Source organism: Rhodofomes roseus (assembly GCF_022264815.1).
Source record: "Rhodofomes roseus strain CIRM-BRFM 1785 chromosome Unknown C8Q71scaffold_8, whole genome shotgun sequence".
In the NCBI taxonomy this organism is placed as follows: Eukaryota; Fungi; Basidiomycota; class Agaricomycetes; order Polyporales; family Fomitopsidaceae; genus Rhodofomes; species Rhodofomes roseus.
The window spans coordinates 597,307-617,325 of record NW_025952964.1 but is presented as its reverse complement, the minus strand read 5'-3'; the positions used below and the strand labels follow the sequence as shown (position 1 = coordinate 617,325).

At 57.5% G+C, this 20,019-nt stretch overlaps 7 protein-coding genes across 7 annotated transcripts; 6 read left to right on the top strand and 1 right to left on the bottom strand.

Moving 5' to 3' along the window:
• Positions 1-124: 124 nt before the first annotated feature.
• On the top strand, positions 125-2,580 carry C8Q71DRAFT_856923 (peptidase S8/S53 domain-containing protein; the record flags this gene model as incomplete). The annotated part of the gene is made up of 12 exons (XM_047927349.1): positions 125-339; positions 397-601; positions 655-1,189; positions 1,242-1,387; positions 1,418-1,493; positions 1,547-1,594; positions 1,654-1,798; positions 1,851-1,926; positions 1,980-2,065; positions 2,124-2,133; positions 2,184-2,444; positions 2,500-2,580. The coding sequence occupies 12 exons, from the start codon at positions 125-127 to the stop codon at positions 2,578-2,580; spliced, it is 1,884 nt and encodes a 627-aa protein (XP_047779768.1).
• Positions 2,581-3,997: 1,417 nt separating this feature from the next.
• C8Q71DRAFT_856922 (peptidase S8/S53 domain-containing protein) lies at positions 3,998-6,457 on the top strand (the record flags this gene model as incomplete). The annotated part of the gene is made up of 13 exons (XM_047927348.1): positions 3,998-4,212; positions 4,270-4,474; positions 4,528-4,963; positions 5,018-5,068; positions 5,121-5,266; positions 5,297-5,372; positions 5,423-5,470; positions 5,528-5,672; positions 5,725-5,800; positions 5,854-5,939; positions 6,002-6,011; positions 6,061-6,321; positions 6,377-6,457. The coding sequence occupies 13 exons, from the start codon at positions 3,998-4,000 to the stop codon at positions 6,455-6,457; spliced, it is 1,836 nt and encodes a 611-aa protein (XP_047779767.1).
• Positions 6,458-6,758: 301 nt separating this feature from the next.
• Positions 6,759-10,069, top strand: C8Q71DRAFT_754191 (uncharacterized protein). Its single transcript, XM_047923475.1, has 3 exons — positions 6,759-7,784; positions 7,838-9,152; positions 9,246-10,069. Exons 1-3 carry the CDS (start codon positions 7,185-7,187, stop codon positions 9,944-9,946), a joined length of 2,616 nt encoding a protein of 871 aa, XP_047779766.1. The 5' UTR covers positions 6,759-7,184; the 3' UTR covers positions 9,947-10,069.
• A 437-nt stretch (positions 10,070-10,506) lies between these two features.
• C8Q71DRAFT_558441 (NAD-P-binding protein) lies at positions 10,507-11,777 on the top strand. Its single transcript, XM_047919344.1, has 4 exons — positions 10,507-10,798; positions 10,867-11,072; positions 11,131-11,281; positions 11,337-11,777. The coding sequence occupies exons 1-4, from the start codon at positions 10,740-10,742 to the stop codon at positions 11,752-11,754; spliced, it is 834 nt and encodes a 277-aa protein (XP_047779765.1). The 5' UTR covers positions 10,507-10,739; the 3' UTR covers positions 11,755-11,777.
• Positions 11,778-13,091: 1,314 nt separating this feature from the next.
• Positions 13,092-14,609, top strand: C8Q71DRAFT_558428 (uncharacterized protein). The gene is made up of 6 exons (XM_047919343.1): positions 13,092-13,336; positions 13,401-13,606; positions 13,653-13,803; positions 13,867-14,296; positions 14,366-14,552; positions 14,607-14,609. Exons 1-4 carry the CDS (start codon positions 13,278-13,280, stop codon positions 14,282-14,284), a joined length of 834 nt encoding a protein of 277 aa, XP_047779764.1. The 5' UTR covers positions 13,092-13,277; the 3' UTR covers positions 14,285-14,296; positions 14,366-14,552; positions 14,607-14,609.
• A 201-nt stretch (positions 14,610-14,810) lies between these two features.
• Positions 14,811-15,333, top strand: C8Q71DRAFT_856918 (uncharacterized protein; the record flags this gene model as incomplete). Its single annotated transcript, XM_047927347.1, has 2 exons — positions 14,811-15,242; positions 15,298-15,333. The coding sequence occupies 2 exons, from the start codon at positions 14,811-14,813 to the stop codon at positions 15,331-15,333; spliced, it is 468 nt and encodes a 155-aa protein (XP_047779763.1).
• Positions 15,334-17,331: 1,998 nt separating this feature from the next.
• Positions 17,332-18,905, bottom strand: C8Q71DRAFT_558338 (Clavaminate synthase-like protein). The gene is made up of 7 exons (XM_047919342.1): positions 18,675-18,905; positions 18,497-18,619; positions 18,079-18,445; positions 17,937-18,008; positions 17,794-17,882; positions 17,521-17,737; positions 17,332-17,460 (listed from the first exon to the last, which is right to left on the bottom strand). The coding sequence occupies exons 1-7, from the start codon at positions 18,818-18,820 to the stop codon at positions 17,404-17,406; spliced, it is 1,071 nt and encodes a 356-aa protein (XP_047779762.1). The 5' UTR covers positions 18,821-18,905; the 3' UTR covers positions 17,332-17,403.
• Positions 18,906-20,019: the final 1,114 nt, after the last annotated feature.

Below are 20,019 nucleotides of genomic sequence, written 5' to 3'. Positions count from 1 at the left end.
ACCGTCATCACGCTATGAATACTCCGCTGTGTATGTATGACACCATATCCGTGTCCGAGTACATAATGGGATCGACGGGCCTGCGGCACGCGAGCTCGTCCTCGTCTCCTCGTCCGCACGCACGATGTTGTCGCTGCGGTTTGTCTTCCTGTTCGCCGTCCTGAGTGCGTTTGCGGTCGCTGCGCCTGCGGAGCATACGCATCGGGTCAAGGAAACGGTGCTTCCCCCGCGCGGGTGGACTGCCCTACGTCCTGCGTCGCCCGCGCACACGATCGAGATCCGTATCGGCCTGCCGCAGCCTAACTTTGCTGAACTGGAGGACCACCTGTATGCTGTGAGGTGCGTTCTGGCTGAGATCCTGACCATGCATGCGTGTGATGCTAACCCTGATGCCAGTGATCCGTCGAGCGAAAGGTACGGAGGGCACCTATCGAAGGAAGAGGTGGAAGCGCTCGTGGCGCCTCATCCCGAGAGCGTGCACCTGGTCGAGGAATGGCTCGCCTCGCATGGCCTACTGGGTGACGCGCTGTCCCGGTCCCCGGCTGGCGACTGGGTCACCGTCAGGGTGCCGGTCTCGTTGGCGGAGAAGATGCTGGACACGGTAAGGGGACGACTGCTCGGTCTCTCAGCGTGGCGAGCTCACACGTCGTTTAGACGTACCATGTATGGACGCACACCGCGAGCGGAACCTCGCTCGTCCGCACGACGTCGTACAGCCTCCCGGAGCACCTGCACGCGCACATCGACGTCGTCCAGCCGACCACGACATTCTCGCGCTTCACGCCGATGCGGACGACGTACCAATCCTTCCGCGCTAACGCCGCCGTGCCTCAGTCCGACGGGGCCAAGATCGCAGTGCCGTACGCGTCTGGAGGGCAGATTGCGGCGAGCTGCAACGGGACCATCACCCCGACGTGCCTGCTGGAGCTGTATAACGCGACGGGATACACGCCGCAGGTGCCCGGGGAGAACAAGATCGCTGTGACTGGATATCTGGAGCAGTATGCGAACTATGACGATTATCACGAATTCTTGGAGGAGCTGGTGCCGTACGCTACTGACAGCACATTCTCGGTGGTGTACATCAACGGTAAGGACTCTCGGACTCTGCGGTTCGAGTTCCTCATGGTTTTTCCAGGCGGACTGAATAACCAAACACCAGCTGACGCTGGAATTGAGGCAGACCTTGGTACGCAACAAAGCGAGTTGGAATCTTATGACCGCTGATGCCTAGGCTTCAGATACGCAGTACGCGTTCAGCCTCACGTATCCTACGCCAGGCACGTTCTACACCACTGGTGGAAGCCCGCCATTCATCCCGGATGATCTCGAACCTACGGATTCGAATGAGCCATATATGCAGGCGAGCGAATCTTATGCACTGGTTGTGCGTCTCGGAGGCCTGACGCATATATAGTGGCTCGAGTATGTGCTTGCTGCAGACGACCTGCCGCAGTCAATTTCCACCAGTTACGGAGATGATGAACAGACGGGTATGCCAGAGCTCCTCGCGAATGGTGTTAGAACGTTAACTGATGAAATGCAGTTCCGTATAGTTATGCAACACGTGTCTGCTCAGAGTTCGCGCAGCTTGGTGCGCATGCGACACACTGTCGTCCGCGTACATTCCGTCTCTGAATAGATTCTTTTCAGGTGCCCGCGGTGTCTCAATCATGTTCAGCTCTGGAGACGGAGGCGTTGGTGATGGCGATGCTGATCCGGCTACTCAGGAATGCTACAGCAACGACGGAACCAACCGGACGATATTTATACCTGGCTTCCCGGCCAGTTGTCCATAGTGAGTTCCCGTCCATGCTTGACGTCGACGCGTGCCGATGGGCGATCGCCAGTGTCACGGCTGTAGGAGCTACCTCGGAGGTGCCGGAGATTTCTGCGTGGTTCTCCGGTGGTGGTTTCAGCAACTACGTGAGTGACATGAGTTTGTCGATGCTGGTCATGGTGCCGAATGGTTCGTGAAGTGGGCTCGGCCCTCGTATCAGGATGTCGCAGTCACGAAGTATCTCGGTGAGTTGGCTCCAGGGACATATGCGGGTCTGTACAACGCGTGAGTGATGTCCCCTTGGAGTTAGATGGCGATCTAGCTGACATGATGTTCTGCATAGGTCTGGGCGGGTGAGTTCTGACCCATCATGTTGAAGCTGCAATGTCCTCATGATGATTAGGCCTACCCTGATGTGTCCGCTGAGGGTGTCAACTTCACCATCGTCTGGGACCTGGAAACCGGGCTCGTCGACGGAACGTCGTGCTCCTCACCTACGTTTACAGCATTCGTGTCTCTCCTCAACGACGTGCGCATCGCTAGCGGGAAGTCCGCATTGGGATTCCTCAACCCGTTGATCTACGCGCTGAACGCGGGAACCGTGACGGGATTCAACGACATCACGGTCGGGAACAATCCGGGATGTGGCACAGAGGGCTTCAATGTGAGATTCGTGTTATGCTTGTAGAAAATGTTTGTACTTACCGGGTTGTCCTTAGGCGACGATCGGGTGGGATCCAGTCACTGGTTGGGGCTCGCCCAACTTCGGAATACTGAAGGAACTGGTTTTGAGTGCATGAGACTAAGACGTGCACGTAAACGTTGAGGTAGAAACTAGAAAACATCATGTAGACGTAGTATTATTTGTGGTGAGAATTGGCTAAAAGAGAGTGAGCTTCGGCTTTTCATACTCGCACAAAGAGAGCACCCGACTTGAACTACACTGGTATTGAAATATTAACGGTTAAGATGGAAACGAGGAAACGAGATGAATTCGGATGACTACGCCTCACTCAAACCCCGTACCATCACGTGTGAACGCCTCTAGGCGCTTACGCCCATTTAGCTGTACTAAGTACATAGTAAGAACGACTCGGACGCGAATATGGCCTGGGTGCATGATTTAGTTCTGCATCTCAGTGCTGGGGCAGGTACGCCCGTGCGATGGACATCTGTGTCTGTCGAGAGATGTGAGTGGTTGCGTATGTGTAGTTTCATGGAGACGATGGCTTGACGCTGGGACGTATAGGTGGATGGGGACCGCGGGCGCTGGCTCTACAGAGCATACCTCATCGGCAACGAACATGGCGACTTCAACGGGCGGTGGCACGACGCGCTCAGCCCGCCGGAGGTGCTGGGGTACGAAGGCTGCTTCATATGAGCCGACGACGGTGAGGCCTTGAGGTCCCGCCCAGCAGTGCCAACTGCTATCCGATCATGACTTGTTCAATGTCTCGTTGTTGATCTTGCGCAGTTTTCTTGCCCAATTCTTGCCTTTTGTTACTGACAGCCTGACAGCCAGTCTGCTTGCTCCATGCGCGGTTTGCTCTCAAGTCAGACTGCAGCCGTGTTGGACTTTGTGATGTGTAGCCTTACTTGACGTTTATTTCTTGCTCTCTTCTCGACGTTTGGAAGCGCTAGAGGTCAGTTAGTAGAGGTCTCAATGACAGAACTTAGCTGAGCGCTTTATGTAGCTGTTGCCAGCGCCGTATTGCTGTGGTGCGGTCCGTCATCGAGCGTTCTATACGCCTGTCCTCGGCACCTCTACGGGTCCGTCGTCGACCACTCTATACGCCTGTCTTCGGCACCTCTGCGCTGAGTCCGCCTTCGCCTTGCGGGCAACGGACACGGCAGTGGGCACGCCGTATGCGAGGTGAGCAACGCACCGTCCGTTCTCACGTACACTGACCTGCCCTGTAATCCACAGGCCAAGATACCCGCGATCGACCATGGAGTGGCCTGCATAGCGCGTCGCCCGCGTAAAGATGAATATCTGTTCCCTCTGCTTACACCGTAAGTCATGTGGGCTTTGTACGTCCCCGACTGTGGCAGGCTCCTTTCAAAGTGCACGTCGACACCCGTCATCGTGCTATGAATACTCCGCTATTGATGCATGATGCATGACACCATATCCGTGTCCAAGTACATAAAGGAATAGACGGGCCTGCGAGACGCGAGGTCGTCCTCGTCTCCCTGTCAGGCTTGTCCGCACGCACGATGTTGTCGCTGCGGTCTGTCTTCCTGTTCGCCGTGCTAAGTGCGTTTGCGGTCGCTGCGCCCGCGGAGCATACGCATCGGGTCAAGGAAACGGTGCTTCCCCCGCGCGGGTGGACTGCCCTACGTCCTGCGTCGCCCGCGCACACGATCGAGCTCCGTATCGGCCTGCCGCAGCCCAACTTCGCTGAACTGGAGGACCACCTGTATGCTGTGAGGTGCGTTCTGGCTGAGATCCTGACCATGCATGCGTGTGATGCTAACCCTGATGCCAGTGATCCGTCGAGCGAAAGGTACGGAGGGCACCTATCGAAGGAAGAGGTAGAAGCGCTCGTAGCGCCTCATCCCGAGAGCGTGCACCTGGTCGAGGAATGGCTCGCCTCGCATGGCCTGCTGGGTGACGCGCTGTCCCGGTCCCCGGCTGGCGACTGGGTCACCGTCAGGGTGCCGGTCTCGTTGGCAGAGAAGATGCTGGACACGGTAAGGGGACGACTGCTCGTTCTCTCAGCGTGGCGAGCTCACATGTCGTTTAGACGTACCATATGTGGACGCACACCGCGAGCGGAGACTCGATCGTCCGCACGACGTCGTACAGCCTCCCGGAGCACCTGCACGCACACATCGACGTCGTCCAGCCGACCACGGCGTTTTCGCGCTTCACGCCGATGCGGACGACGTACCACTCGTTCCGCGCTAACGCCACCGTCCCCCAGTCTGACGGGGCCAAGATCGCGGTGCCGTACGCGTCAGGAGGGCAGGTTGCGGCGAGCTGTAACGGGACCATCACCCCGGCGTGTTTGTTGGAGCTGTACAACGCGACGGGGTACACACCGCAGGTGCCTGGGCAAAACAAGATCGCCGTGACGGGTTACCGGGAGCAGTATGCGAACTATGACGATTATCACAAATTTTTGGAGGAGCTGGTTCCGTACGCTACTGATAGCACATTCTCGGTGGTGTACATCAACGGTAAGGACTGCGTGTCTCGAACTCTGCGGTTCGAGTTGCTCATCGGTTTTCCAGGCGGACTGAACAATCAAACGCTCGCTGATGCTGGACTGGAGGCAGACCTTGGTACGCAACAAAGCGAGTTGGAACCCAATGGCCGCTCATGCGCAGGCTTCAGATACGCAGTACGCGTTCAGTCTCACGTATCCTACGCCGGGGACGTTCTACACCACTGGTGGAAGCCCGCCATTCATCCCGGACGATGTCGAGCCTACGAATGCGAACGAGCCATATCTACAGGCGAGCAGCTCTCTTGCAATGGCTGTGCGACTCGGGGGCCTGACGCATCTGTAGTGGCTTGAGTATGTGCTTGCTACAGAAGACCTGCCGCAGTCAATTTCCTCCAGTTACGGAGATGCTGAACCGACGGGTATGCTGCTGCTTGCAAATGGGGCTAGACTGCTAACTGATGAATTGCAGTCCCATATAGTTATGCAAAGCGTGTCTGCGCGGAGTTCGCGCAGCTTGGTACGCATGCGACACTGTTGTCCGCGTAGATTTCGTCTCTGAATGGATCCTTTCCAGGTGCTCGCGGTGTCTCCGTCATGTTCGCCTCTGGAGATGGAGGCGTGGGTGATAGCGATCCGGACCCAGCCACTCAGGAGTGCTACAGCAACGACGGCACCAACAGGACAATGTTTATACCTATATTCCCGGCCAGCTGTCCATAGTGGGTACTCGCCCAAGCTTGATATTGACGCACACCGACGGATGCTTGCCAGTGTCACGTCTGTAGGAGCTACCTCGGAGGTACCGGAGATTGCTGCGTGGTTCTCGGGTGGTGGTTTCAGCAACTACGTAAGTGACACGAAGTCGTTGATGTTAGCTAGCGGTACTGAAGGTTTGGGTAGTGGACTCGGCCCTCGTATCAAGACACGGCGGTTACGAAGTACCTCGATGCGCTGGCTCCGGAAACGTATGCGGGTCTGTACAACCCGTGAGTGACAGACGCCCCCTCCGAGTTGTATGTCAATTTACTCACATGATGGTTGATTACAGGTCTGGCCGAGTGAGTCCATTCCGTTGTGCCGATGCTGCAATGTTCTCATGATGATCAGGCCTCCCCCGACGTTTCCGCTGAGGGCGTCAACTTCACCGTCGTCTGGGAGCTGGAAACCATGCTTGTCGACGGAACGTCGTGCTCTTCACCTACGTTTGCAGCACTCGTGTCTCTCCTCAACGACGCGCGCATCGCTAGCGGGAAATCCACATTGGGTTTCCTCAACCCGTTGATCTACGCGCTGAACGCGGGAACCGTGACGGGATTCAACGACATTACGGTCGGGAACAATCCGGGATGTGGCACAGAGGGCTTCAATGTGAGATTCGTGTTATGCTTGTAGAAAATGTTTGTACTTACCGGGTTGTCCTTAGGCGACGATCGGGTGGGATCCAGTCACTGGTTGGGGCTCGCCCAACTTCGGAATACTGAAGGAACTGGTTCTGAGTGCGTGAGACTACATAGAATGTGCACGTACTGTACATGAACGTTGAGGTTGAAAATAGAAAACATCATGTAGACGTAGCGTTACTTGTGGTGAAACATGGCTAAAAGAGAGGGAACTTCGGCGTTCATAGTACTCGCACAAAGAGAGCAACTACAGTTTCGACGGTTAGAACTTGACGACATTGCATGATGACTGTTTCGGGCCGGTTTCATCTCAAGATTGTCACGTCCGACAGACGCCGACTTGGCATGATGTCACCGCCGAGAATGGCAGGCGGAGGCTTTGGATCCTAACAAGGCCAAACAACCGTCCTTCCTTGTCATGCTAACCATTTGTCATTGACAGACTTCGGTATTGTATAGTTGCTCGTCGACTTGCTAACGAAATGGCATACAGAAATGCCTAGAATAAGTGAGTAAGACTTCCAGCGGCAGGGGGTACTCAGCGGATCTCCAGGCGAGAACGCCTGAGGCTGGAGTGTGCTAGAAGGTTCGGCCGCCTGCCGTATTTGTCTCCACCGGCGGACGTCGATTGTGATGAACGCTCTCGAACTCTCGCCGCCGCCCGCCACACCGCGCCACCTCTCGAACCAGCCGGAAGTGCCGTCCTAGCCGCCGATGTGCGTATATTACCCACTGCTCCCCTGCCCTGCCGCTCACATACACATTCTGTCACACCCATCATCTCACCGCGCCCGTCCACGATTTCCACGACATACACTGACTACTTGAACAATGTTCGGCTATAATCCCTACGGCGCATACTCTAGCCCCTACAGCTACGGGCGCGCAAGTCCCTCGTACTCGTCGCCCGACGCTGACTACCTCCGCGCCCTCGCCCAGGAGCGCGCGGCCCAAGAACAGCTCCTCGCCGCCCGTCGCGCTCAAGAAGAGGCCCGTCAGCGCGGCGAACGTGCTCGCCTCGCCCGCCCGGGCTACGGTATTCCGTCGCAGTACAACCCCATCTACGATGACCTTGACGACTACGAAAACCACGACTCTTACGATGGCGGCTTTATGCCCTACGGCGGGTTCAGTGGCTACAGCCCGAGTGCTCGCCAGCGTAGGGCGATGATGGAGCAGGAGCGCCAGCGTGCCCTGCAGAGGGAGGTGGAGAGGAGGGAACGCGAGCGGGAGCTCGAGAGGTTGAGGCTCGAGGAGGTAAAGAGGCAGTTGGAGGAGGAGAGGCGGAGGCTCATGGAGGAGGAGCGGAGGCAGCGTATCCGTGAGGGGGAGTTGAGGCGAAGAGAGCAGGAGTACAATCGCCAGCAGCGCGCAAGTCAGTTCGACCCTCTCTTTGGCCCCTACGCTTGGGACCCCGAGGAGGAGGATACGGTGAGTGGCCCTGCCTCATGTGGGTTCTTGTTCTACATCTAACTTTTGTTCAGGTCTCGCCGCGGACCGGCCGGCGACCACGTACCGTCACGCCTACTCACCGTCGCGGGATGGCCTCACAGGGCACTCCCGCTTCACAAACCCATCTCATGCCTGGTGGCAGCGCCATACGGGCATCATCTGTCCCACCGCGCTCTGCCGTTCCACCAAGTCCGATCCGGCCCACCGCAGCGAACAACAACGCAGGTGCCGGGCACTTCAAGGTCCCCATCCGCACACCGTCGCCGAAGTCAAAAGCACCCTCACCCAAGCCGCAGCCGACACCCGAGCAACATGAAGCCGCGCGCAAGATCCAAGAGACCTACCGCACGCACGCCGCGCGCACCGCCGCGCTCCACGCGATCGACGAGCACCGCGCCAAGTTTAACGAACTCAAGACGAACTTCCACTTCCCCGCTACACTCGACTTCGCCGTGGGGCCGGGTACGCACGACCACGTCGCCGTGCCGGTCGATCCTGCCGCCCTGAGCGTGCTCGTCTTCGCTGACGGCGCGAGCGTCGAAGAGGGCCGGAGCCGCCGTCCGCGGCTAGCGTACACGTCGCAGAACGCGGTGGTGCACGGCTACCTGGAAGAGCTGAACCGCCTGCTGAGCAAGCTGGATGCGATCGAGAGCGGCGGTGACAAGGAAGTGAGGGAGCGGAGGAAGAGCATCGTGATGGAGGTCGAGGCGGAGGCGGAGAGGGTGGAGGCGGTCGTTGGCGAGGTATGGGCGAAGTGGCAAGCAAGGCAGGAGACGGAGACGGAAACGGTCAAGGTCGCGCCGGGGACGTATCGAGCGACGACCGAGCACCCGACGGCGGAGCAGCAGCATGAGAAGACGATGGACGTCGTCGAGCAGCCGGATCAACACGCCCAGCCCGAAGCGCATCTCGACCAACCGCCACCCGCGCAGCCCACGCAGACGGAGGAGACGGTCCGCGTCGCGCCCGGCGTGTACGACGCCACCGCGGAGCCGCCCTCGACGGAGCAGGAAGACGAGAAGCGCATGGACGTCGAGCAGAACCCCGGCGAGGACGCAGTGCCCGAGGCGCACATCGCCGACGTCCCCATGCAGACGGGCGAGACCGTGCCAATAGCCTCCGGTGTGTACGAGGCGACGGCGGACTCCCCGACGGACGCGCAGCAAGGGGAGAAGAGGATGGATGTCGAGCGGAACCCGGACGAGCACGCGGGCGCCGAGGCCACCCTCGACATCGTCCCGCACGTCGAGCCGATGCAGGTAACGGAGGTGGTAAAGCTCGTCCCCGCCGTGTGCAGCAGCGCGGATGACACGGAGACGGAGATGGACAGCATGCAGGTCGAGCCGAGTGAGTCCGCGCCTTCGCTCTCGATGTCTGCTGTGACAGACGACGCCCCTGAGGTGCCGACGGAGACGGATGCTGACCCGCCGGCTTGTGTAGTAGAGTCCGCGCCGACGCCCGAGGTCGACATCCCCGACGCGCAAGACGAGAGTGAGCCGGGGTGGGAGGAGACGCAGGAGGGCCATATGTCCGACCCTGTCGTCGAGTCTGCGCCGTCGCTGTCGGTGGAAATCCTTGATGCGGAGCAGGAGGGCGGGTACGAGAGCGATAACGAGGGGCTAGGTGGGCGGAGGGACAGCCTCAGTGTACCGGCCGAAGTCGAGTCGCCGGTCGAGATCAAGGACGCGGACGCGGAGGACCAGGAGGCATTCGAGTCGCAGCAGCCTGCACCTACAGTGCCCGCTTCCCCTGTTCATGTCCACCCACAGTTCTCCGCCATCATCGAGCAGCCACCGTCACCCTCGTCGCCGCCCGCAGAGCAGCCGAAGCCCGAAGTAATGCATATCGAGATGCGTTGTACGACGGAAGGCGAGCCTTCCACTTCGACCGCCGACCGCTACGACCACCCTGCGACTCCTACGCTCAGTCCGTCGCATGGTGACGCAGAGAGTGAAGACGAGGGTCCGGGTACGCCACCGCCGGGTCATGCCCCGCATATCGTCGTGACGCCTGCGGAGGAGCACCACGGTGCAAGAGGGGAGCTCGGAGTCTCGCGGGAAGAGGTGCCGGAGAGTGAGAACAAGTTGGACGCGGAGGCGGCGCATGAGTTGAGGATGGTGAGGGAGCGTGAGCTGTTCTGAGTTTGGTGTTTTGCAATTCTGCTATGTGTATACCCTACTGACATCGAAAGCACTGTAACTGTAGTTTATGCGTCTTTGGCATTGTAAATATATGACCACAGCAATCGAGTAGATTTCCTCGCATGGATTCGTGAAGTGAGTGACTTCGCACTCAGAGTTTCGTAAAAAGTGCTGTTGCATTGTCCTACATCTCCGCGCTCGAGTTGCACTGGGTTGCAGGTTGTATCATTGTCGCGTGCATGTTGCATGGACTCTTTGCAGTGAACGACTTCCTTGAGGCTCAGTCTGTGGAGGCAGTGGTTTCCCCTCGTGTACCTAGGCCTCATACAGGTCGCCTCTGCTGTTGCGCAGCACCGTGACTACGGTCTGCGTTCAGCCCATATGAAAGTGACCTTGCAATGATTCAAATGGGCCCCGGATGCAGCTGTGCGACTTGAATGCGCAAGTTTCATCATTATATACATAAAACTGGCCCATATGCGCGGGCTGTGGTTCACGCGTGCAGCCTGAGCGCGGCAGGCACTCCGGTCTTCTCGGGGCTGGGAACAGGCCGAAGACTGAGATCATGTTCAGATCGCGATCGGGCCTCGTCCGGTGAATCCGCCGTCACCCGGGCCGATCACAGCGGGGATGCTCACTCAGAGTCACTCACGCGTGTGGCGGTGATGGGTCCAGAATACCCCTCACCTTTATCATGTCGCTCGCACTAGTCCACCGGGCGCATCACCTCTTGTCTCCCCCGAACCGTTCTCCGTAATTTGCCTGCGAACCTACTAGTAGTGCAGTCTTGAACATGGCCGGCAAGGTTGTCATTGTCACTGGGTGCTCGAAAGGAGGCATCGGATTTGCGTTGTGAGTAGGATTGAGTCGGGTCGTCGGTGTTCTTTCCCTGACAATTTTATCAATGCCCTGTGCTGAAGGTGTGAGGAATTTGCGGCTAAGGGATGCAAAGTGTATGCAACAGCACGCAGAGTGGAAGCCATGGAAGGCTTCAAGGACCCGAACATATCTACACTCAAGCTGGACGTCACGTCGGACGAGGATGTGGCGGAGGTCGTGAAGACAGTTCTAGAGCGGGAGGGAAACATCGACATCGTCGTGAACAACGCTGGTGGCCCATGCTCGGGTATGCAGTATGCAAAATCGGTTCTTCATTCGGTTGACTTGTACTTGACTTGCACCAGGCCCTCTCATGGAAACGTCCATCGACCGGGTGCAGACGACGTTCGACACGAACGTCTTCTCCGTCCTGCGTCTCTCGCAGGCCGTCTTCCCACACATGGCGACAAAGCGCAGCGGCACCATAGTTAATGTCGGCTCCATCGCCGGTGACACGTACGCAGCCCCTCCGTTCACCGCGCCGCGCCACTAACTCCCCGCGCGTTCACAGGCCAATGCCTTGGGGCGGCATCTACGGCGGGACGAAGGCCGCGCTACTCCGGCTCTCCGAGATCCTCTACATGGAGGTCGCGCCCTTCAACATCCACGTCGTGCACATCTCGCCGGGCGGTGTGAAGACAAACATCACCGCCACAGGGCTTTCGCAGCTCTCCCTGGGCGAGGACTCGTTCTACAAGCCGTACTTCGACTCGATGGTCGCGCGCATCAACCGCACGCAGGGCCCCGGGTCGCTCACCGCCACGCAGTTTGCGCAGCAGGTCGTTAAGGAGATCGTCAAGCCGAACCCGCCCAGGTACATGACCCTCGGCGCGGGCTCGTGGGCGAGTGCGGTGTTGCAGTGGTTTCCGAGGTCGTTTGTGTGCTGGCTCATGTGGAGGCTCGTCGTGGGCAAGCCGAAGACGGCCTAATTGTGTTGTGCGGGCTATTTGTGTGTATGTCTTCGTTCAGCGTCTTCGTTACGCGGATGCAGCTCATTGGGCCGATAATTGCAGGATTGCTTGCCTGTTCGTTGCCTAGTTTTCGATGACTCTATATATGGATACATTTCTGCTCGGTTTTAAGGGAGATAGTCTTCTCCCTGTCCCCTGCCTCTCGCCTGGCTCACGCTTCGTCACCAACACGGCGGCTTGGCAGGGCACCAGGACTCGCGGGAAAGTGATCGAGGTGCGTGAGGGGCCGATGTGCATGGTGGCTAACAGCAGGCCAAGCGGACGCGGTCAGTGTCGAAGGCTTCAGGGCGACAGGCCTGTCGCTCTCATACCGTGTACGCTGGAGGGCTCAATCAATCGTTTGCATAGGATCATAACTCATAAGGACATACAAACAAAAAGTAAAGGCATGCCCTGGCGTAATGGTTCACGAACCAAGCTAACTAATTTACGCAGAATCCAGATGTCCATAGGGCCGCCCTTATCTGTGTGCAGACACATCAGCGAGCTCCAGATGGGAATCAATGCGGCAGTGACATACACCGGTACTTGCGCTTGGACTTCCGAGAGTTCAGGATGATGTAACGCCGCGCCGTGCACGTTGCATGAACATTGTGTTGTTTGGACTCGGAGGTTCAATCTGTGGGAGGTGGCCGTTTATCTTCGATCGCTCACCTCATTTGCCAGTCGTGCATACACCGAGGTCGCCCCGGCCGCTGCCCGCGCATCACCGGCACATCACCAGTGTGGTCAGCGGCCCTGTGGTCTCCGTCCCCCCCCCCCCCCCCCCCCCCCCCACTGGTATGAATGTGACCGCGCAATCAAATGGCCCCTGGACGAAGCTGTGCGTCCCGTAGTTGTCTGGCGGGCTGAGTTGTATACACGTACACCAGTCTCACGTCTTGCAGTCCCTGTGCCCGGGGGGTGGAAGTTCATGCGTGCAGAGTTGCAGGTCCTCCGGTCTTGTCGGGGCAGATGAGATCGTGCTCAGATCGCGATCGGAGAGATTCAAAATACGATCTGTATGTAACAGCCGAGACGGGAAACGACTGGGAAACACTGTTGGAACATTGGGTAAGGTCGGCTTTTTTGTGGCGGAACATGGGCAGCATATTGATAAATCAGGCATACAGTTCGAGCGTGTAATATGCTGGGAGAATGTTGTGAGACTATGGTAGAAACCGGAGCCTCTGATTGGCTGCGTGGCTGACCATATCCTGAACAGGAATATGCTTACTAGGTAAGTACATATCCCTACTACTGTATTCTCAGCATGTTTGTGCGTGGGATACCGTACTTGCTGGAAACGAGCTGTAACGAGGCTGCTCACTTTGAGTTGCCTAGTCTCCGTTGCATACTTACCATAATAGCCGGCAAGCGTCTATTATATGAGTTGCCATACAACCGCCATAGGTTCAGAATAAGCTTTATCATGCCATCCGCTCCACCGGGCGCATTGTCTTTCGACCCCTTCCGCATTTGACTGCGAGCACGCGTTCACAATGACTGGCAAGGTTGTCATCGTCACTGGGTGCTCAAAGGGAGGCATCGGGTTCGCATTGTGAGTGTTCGGTCGATCATCGGTGTTATTTCGCTGACAATATTATCAATGTTCCACGCTGAAGGTGCGAAGAGTTTGCGGCGAAAGGATGCAAAGTGTATGCCACAGCGCGCAGATTAGAAGCCATGGAAGGCTTCAAGGACCCGAACATATCTACACTCAAGCTGGACGTCACGTCGGACGAGGATGTGGCGGAGGTCGTGAAGACAGTGCTCGAGCGGGAGGGCAGTATCGACATTGTCGTGAACAACGCTGGTGGCCCATGCTCTGGTACGCAGTACGTCTCTCAGCACTTCGCCTATTTAACTTGCGCCAGGCCCTCTCATGGAGACATCCCTAGACCAAGCGCAGAAGACGTTCGACACGAATGTCATCTCTGTCCTGCGTCTCTCGCAAGCCGTCTTCCCACATATGGCCACAAAGCGCAGCGGCACAATAGTCAACGTCGGCTCCGTCGTCGGTGACACGTACGCTGCCCCTCCCGTCACACCGCGACGTGTGACTGACTCCCCGTGCTTCTCTTCTCACAGGCCATCACCCTGGGGCGGCGTCTACTGTGCGACGAAGGCCGCGCTACTCCGGCTCTCCGAGATCCTCTACATGGAGGTCGCGCCCTTCAACATCCACGTCGTGCACATCTCGCCGGGCGGTGTGAAGACAAACATCACCGTCCATGCGCTCTCGCAGTTGTCTCTGCGCGAGGACTCGTTCTACAAGCCGTACTTCGACTCGATGGTCGCGGTCCTCAATCGTGTGCAGGGCCCTGGGTCGCTCACCGCCGCGCAGTTTGCGCAGCAGGTCGTCAGGGAGGTCGTCAAGCCCAACCCGCCGAGGTATATGACGCTCGGCGCGGGTGCCTGGTTGAATACGGTTTTGCAGTGGTTTCCGAGGTCGTTTGTGTGCTGGCTCATGTGGAGATTCGTCGCGGGCAAGCCAAAGACGGCCTGATGAAGTTGTGTTGTGAGTCTTCGCTCGGCACCTTGGTCAATGTAGCTCGCTTGTCTCCTGTTTACACTATTTTTTCACCAGTGTTGTATCTGTATAGAAATCCAGCCCATCAATATCTCATCTGATGAATCCATTTTCTTATGGGTTCTTCTCTCATGAGAGTTGGTTATCGCCGCCCGACGTTCTCCAGACGGGTCCGTTCTATCCAACGTACCAACCAAGGCAGCACACGCGTTCAAGATCTTGTGAGCGCGACATCGTAACATCGGTGCGTCATTGCATGGCTCTGCGTAACACTGCAAATATTGATGCATGTCCTCAGCGAGGGAAGCCTAGGGAGTCGGCACGAACTTATTCGCTGCGCTGCGCGCGAGCCACGCGGTCTTCCCACACATGGCCATCCGGAGAAGGGGGGCCATCGTCAACACCGGCCCGCTCGTCGAAGACTTGTGAGCACCGTCTCGCGCGCTCGATCCGTTGGCTCACGGTCTGCACTAGCACTGGCGCCTGGTAGCGCCTGTACGCCATGACGAAGAGCAGCCTCGCGCGGCTCTCAGAGGTCCTCTACGTGGAGCTCGCGCCGTTCGGCCTCTCCACCTTGCACGTCAGCGCGGGCTGCGTGCGCACGAACGTCGCCACAAACGCATTGGATGCCTTGCGCCTCCAGCCAGACTCGTGCTACGGCGCATGGCGCGACACAATCGCGGAGCGCATCGGGTATAGCCAGCGTCCGCACGCGATACCTACAGAACACTTTGTGCGATACCTTGTGGGCGAGGTGCTGCAGAAGCGTCCACCGAGGCGTATCACGTATGGGGGATTGCGGTGGTTGAGCACGCTGGCGGGGTGGTGGCCTTGGCAGTGCTGGGTGATAACGCTCATGGGTGGCTTATGGCGAGTCAGTCGCAGCGAACGCCAGCCTGAGCGACGACTTGAGGGCGACAAGTGTTCCGTCTTCGTCAGTTTTAGATGGCGAACATGGCCAAGCATGGTCAAACTGTGTGCAACCTCAGCGTGGCTATGAGGTGATGTCCTCCGACATGAGATAGATGGTGTCATAGGGCCATGATATAGTACATACAAGATATAAGAACAGGCATATATAAGCATAGGTATGTCCATAATTCGAGGCGACTATCAATCTACTCGGACTCATTCATACGATCCGACTCGTTTACATGTAGAGTGTGGCGGGCTCCAGGTCGCGAACACAATGCTAACGACGTACGCGAGTTCGTACGGTTCAACGCCCACTCCCTCAGCTTGCACCGGTCCAGAATGTTCGACCACTGGGTACGGTAACCATCCTCAAGTACCCTCTGGAGGTCCCGCCTCCGACTGAGAAAACACACCGAGCGCCGCACCGCGGCCCACATTTGATGCGCAGCCGTGCCGTACTTCAGGAGCTCCGTTACCGATCTCGGATCAAACGTTCGAATGCGCTTCGCCGGGATTCTGACCATTTGAGTTCCTTGCTGTATGACAGGAATGCGGAAGCCGCGCTTGGTTGCGCTCCTGTTGAGCCCATCGGTTACAGCTGCATACAATATAGCTCAATCTCAGTTGACTCTGCTGGAAAGTAGGCGTCATTACCCTTGCGTTTGAGCTTGTTCACATGCTGAATGTAAATGTCCGAGTCAGTATTGTTCACAACGTTCGTCTTGTCAGGTGCGTCTGCCGTGGAAGCTTTATCCTCCACGTTGCCATCGTCTGGTGCCACACTTGAAGCTGACGAGGTGGACACAGTAAAGTCGGTCAAATCCGAGCACACACTCCTAGTAGGAGAGCTCGCCCGCGAAGATAGAGAGTTATCCACGTCTTCCTCGAGAGAACCATAATCCTCGTCTTCAGGCGTCCCAGAAATGTTTTGATCCATTTCCGATCCTCTGCACTGGAGGTCGCACAAGACGCGCATATCGACGGTGATCTCGCACACCGGACTCGGAGTGCGTGGCACTCTCTTTCCTCGACGGTCTTCTGCGATCGTGTCCGCATCGTCCCAGGATTCCCGGTCGGGTGCCCGGTCGCCCTCATACTCTTCCCGGGCACGAGCAGAGTGTGTTGAAGACGGGACGCCACGACGGCGCCGGATGGGAGTCGACTCCCGTGGTGCCCTCGCTGTCATTACCCGTGCGAGGGGCGAGTGAGCCCGACGGCAGCGTCCTGAGGGCAAGGCAAATGAAAAAGTAAATGCTGTCATCATCGCGGGGCTGAAGAATTGTGGAATGCAGTTTCTCGCATTTATATCCCCGGTAAAACGCCACACAAAACCGTATCCCTGACCGTGGTTCTAGCTTCTCACAACCGCGCTCGGCACATCCGAATGAGTGCATTTGTGTATGTCGCTTATTATTCTCCAGCATCACAAATCCTTGGGGGAAGGGCGGTGGGTGTTTACACATGATGGAGCCGTCTCGTTGGTGTGGGATGATGGCCTTGTTCTTCAGTGGCTCGTGGTCCTCATCGCTGCCTCTGTATTGCCTATAGAGGACAGGCAGTGCCCATGGCAATCATCCGGCGTAGGATGGTACCAGCCACGATAGGATCAAGATGTTGATTTGGAAGAATGGGGGCCGTCGAGTCAGCAGTCCATGACAGTGACCACACGCGTGGACACCCTATCAGTTGGATAGGATGGTTGCAGTGTCCATAGTACTTTCTGTGTGTTGGGGGGGATTTCGAGCTGCCGGCAATGACGCCACAAATCGCCACAGTCACTTCTACCAGGGCCGGGTCAGTGCGCCAGAAAAATACTTGCCGGCAACGTTGCTAGTCAGATCCCTATCCTTGGTCTCCGTTTTCCTATGCCAAGCGTAACGACCCGGCAAAAATATGCATGTACCTAAGTACGTGTCTTTGGGCGCCGGGGCGACGAAGATGACAGTATCGCACCAGAGGCCTTGCGCACCCCCAAATCCAGTCCAATGCCAGACTGCTCTCCGGCTTCTAGTACGATGTTTCGATGCAACACGCTAGATAATCACAACTAAGCCGCAGTAGATTGACCGCTCAGAAATACATCGATGATACACTACGGCTATCAGGTGGAACCGTAGATAGTGACGGAGCTATGATGAACGATGGAAAAATATATCTAATATTGAGTGGCACAATGCGCATCAAGCAGCATCACGGCGGTGCTCCGTGCCACGGCTCTGGCGCCAGGTCGTGGGGCCCTGCACAACGCACGTCTACGTCAGCCAGCTACAAGAGCACTCGAATGTGGAAGAATCTACCTTCTGGTTCTTAGTACGTTGGTTCTTGACCCTCCGCGCGAACCACTCCTTCGAGGTCTGACCGCTGTTGAAGATGCTCTTGTCGGGGGCGTTCGCAACCGCCTCCGCAACCACCGGGCTCTCCTCTGTGAGCGCGCGAAGGACAACGGAGTCGCCGGGGCGCGTGAACATTGCCAATGACCAGCGCGGAAGGACAGCCTGAGCGCCCGGGGCGGGACTGCATTCCATCGGTCAGTACGATCGGCGCGAGGGGAAGCGCGGCTGTGAGCTTACACGACGCGATGGAGGTTCGACTTCAGAATACCGCCGCTAAAGATGTACATGGCGTCTCCGAGGTTGCAGACAGCGTGTCCTGCCATAGGCTGCAGCGGAGCTCTGAGTCTCTCGTCGATTGAAAGATATATCTGGTGACGTACCTTGATGTACTGCCACCTGTCAGAACCCGGTGGCATCACCTGCAAGCCGCCGAGTCGGTTGTGCAAGAAGGTCTATATGCGCAGCATGCCCGCGTCAACCCAAGTTCTCCTCGAAGTCGAATCGTGAGGAAGAGCAACTCACTATCGAACCGAAGTCAGTGTGCGCGCCCAGCGCCGCCTTCTCCTCCGAGATCCCCTCCGGGCGCGGGAGGCTCTTGATGCAGCGCGTCTCGCTCCCGCTCGTCTCGTCGAGCCGGTGCAGCTGCGCGATCGTGCCCTCCTTGAAGCCGAGCCGCTTCCCGAGGATCTCCATGAGCGTGGTGTTCACCTCAGCGGAGAGCTGAATGAACGGCCGGATGGTGTGCTCCATGCGCGCGTTCACCGTCGACGGGTACGTGCGGTGCACGGGCTTCGGGAACGCGAGCGCGTCGTCCTGCGAGGTGTTGATGAACTCGACGAAGTCCCGTGCGCCGGTCTCGTCGGTGGCGTTTGCCCCCGGGGCTTTGTAGCTGGCGGAGAATGTCAGTAGGGATCGGGGAGGTTGTGCACAGCTCGCCTACCCGAAGGACATGCCGTCATCGCCTTGTTCGAACTTCATCTTCTCTTCGAAGGGGAGGTTCATGGTCTCCTCACCCATCTCGAACATCCCGTTGACTAGTTCATCAGCACCGTGGTTCTTCATGCTGTAGTACGGAAGCGAGTTAGACTAGAGTAAATCAGGTATGGAGATCTACTTACTACCAGAAGCCGAGGGACGTCGCTGCAGTCCAGAACTTCTCGACCTCTGCCTCGTCGCCGGCCTTCAGGAGCTCATAGTCCACGACGAGGAGCGGGTGGGTCGGCACGTTGTCGGGGAAGGGCGGGTACTTAGTCAATCCGGGCATTCTGTGTGTAGAATGAAGAGGTCCTGAGCGTGGTTAGAACTGCTATGCTGCGTCTGCTGGTGAGTGAGCAAACGATGTTGTTGGCGTCAAGAGCCTCCTACCATGCCTTTATACGCCTTAAACATGAGAACACGTCCTCGGACAGCACAGGGGTACGTCATCCCCATAGGCTCAATCGTCCGAGCTCCTGGTGCGCTCCGTCGACGGCATGCTATGGAGCAGTGCACAAAGCCTCGCTCGACGCTGTACCGGGCTACGGTGTTCAACTACCCGGTGGAAGACGCAGTCGGGCTCCCACAACAAGCAGCTCCGTTTCCGAAGAGATATTTCGTCCGTTAGAATTACACCGGTGGGTCGGTCATATCCCTCGATATGGCTGCACCATACCATCAGCTGGCTGACCGGCGCCTGAGTCTCAGTGTCTATCTTGTCTGCTCAGCTCGGTCGGAGTGAATCGGTGCTCCAGCAGGAGAAAGCCAGTGCCTGCTTCGATAAAGGCTTCGAAGACCTATGTTGGGACATGAGTCAGTAGATCATGAGTGAAGGAAGGAGGGAGACCTTAAAAGAATGGGGACGCCATATGGAGATCTTCGCATCCCGCGCGGCCTTGAGACGCCCGACGGGAACTTCTTCATACATGACCGGTAGAATTAATGATGGCCTATGGAGCGGATGCGCATAGGCACATGGTCGCTGCATATGCAGTTTTTGTAGAAGGATTGCTGAATGAGAAGCTCATGTCGGTGAGTACGACAGACTCCACCACCTGGACTGCAGCGAGTCGAGCGTGCCGCCACATAGCATTTGCACACAGTGGCGCCACTGCCCCTTAGTACCCAGCGTTGAACTTTATGCACTACGGGAAGTCATCAACTGCGTACGGTCACCGATGGGTACACGGTACGACGACGTCCAACAGCCTGTTGGCGTAGAGCTACACCACAGCCGAAGGTAAAGCGACGTAGCAAGCATCGCCGACGTACCAGCACAGGAACACGATATTGGGTGAGCAGTCATGCGGTCACAGCTGGCTACACCTGCGTCAGACATTGCGTCGACTTAGCGTCGCTGCTATCGCTGACATGCGCCCCTACGCCGGTCACCCATGACCAACACGTCTGTCAAATTCCACGTTCAGTCTGTGAGACTCCCAGGGCCATCCGATGAGCTGACGCACTCCCATTATGTAGAGTCAATTG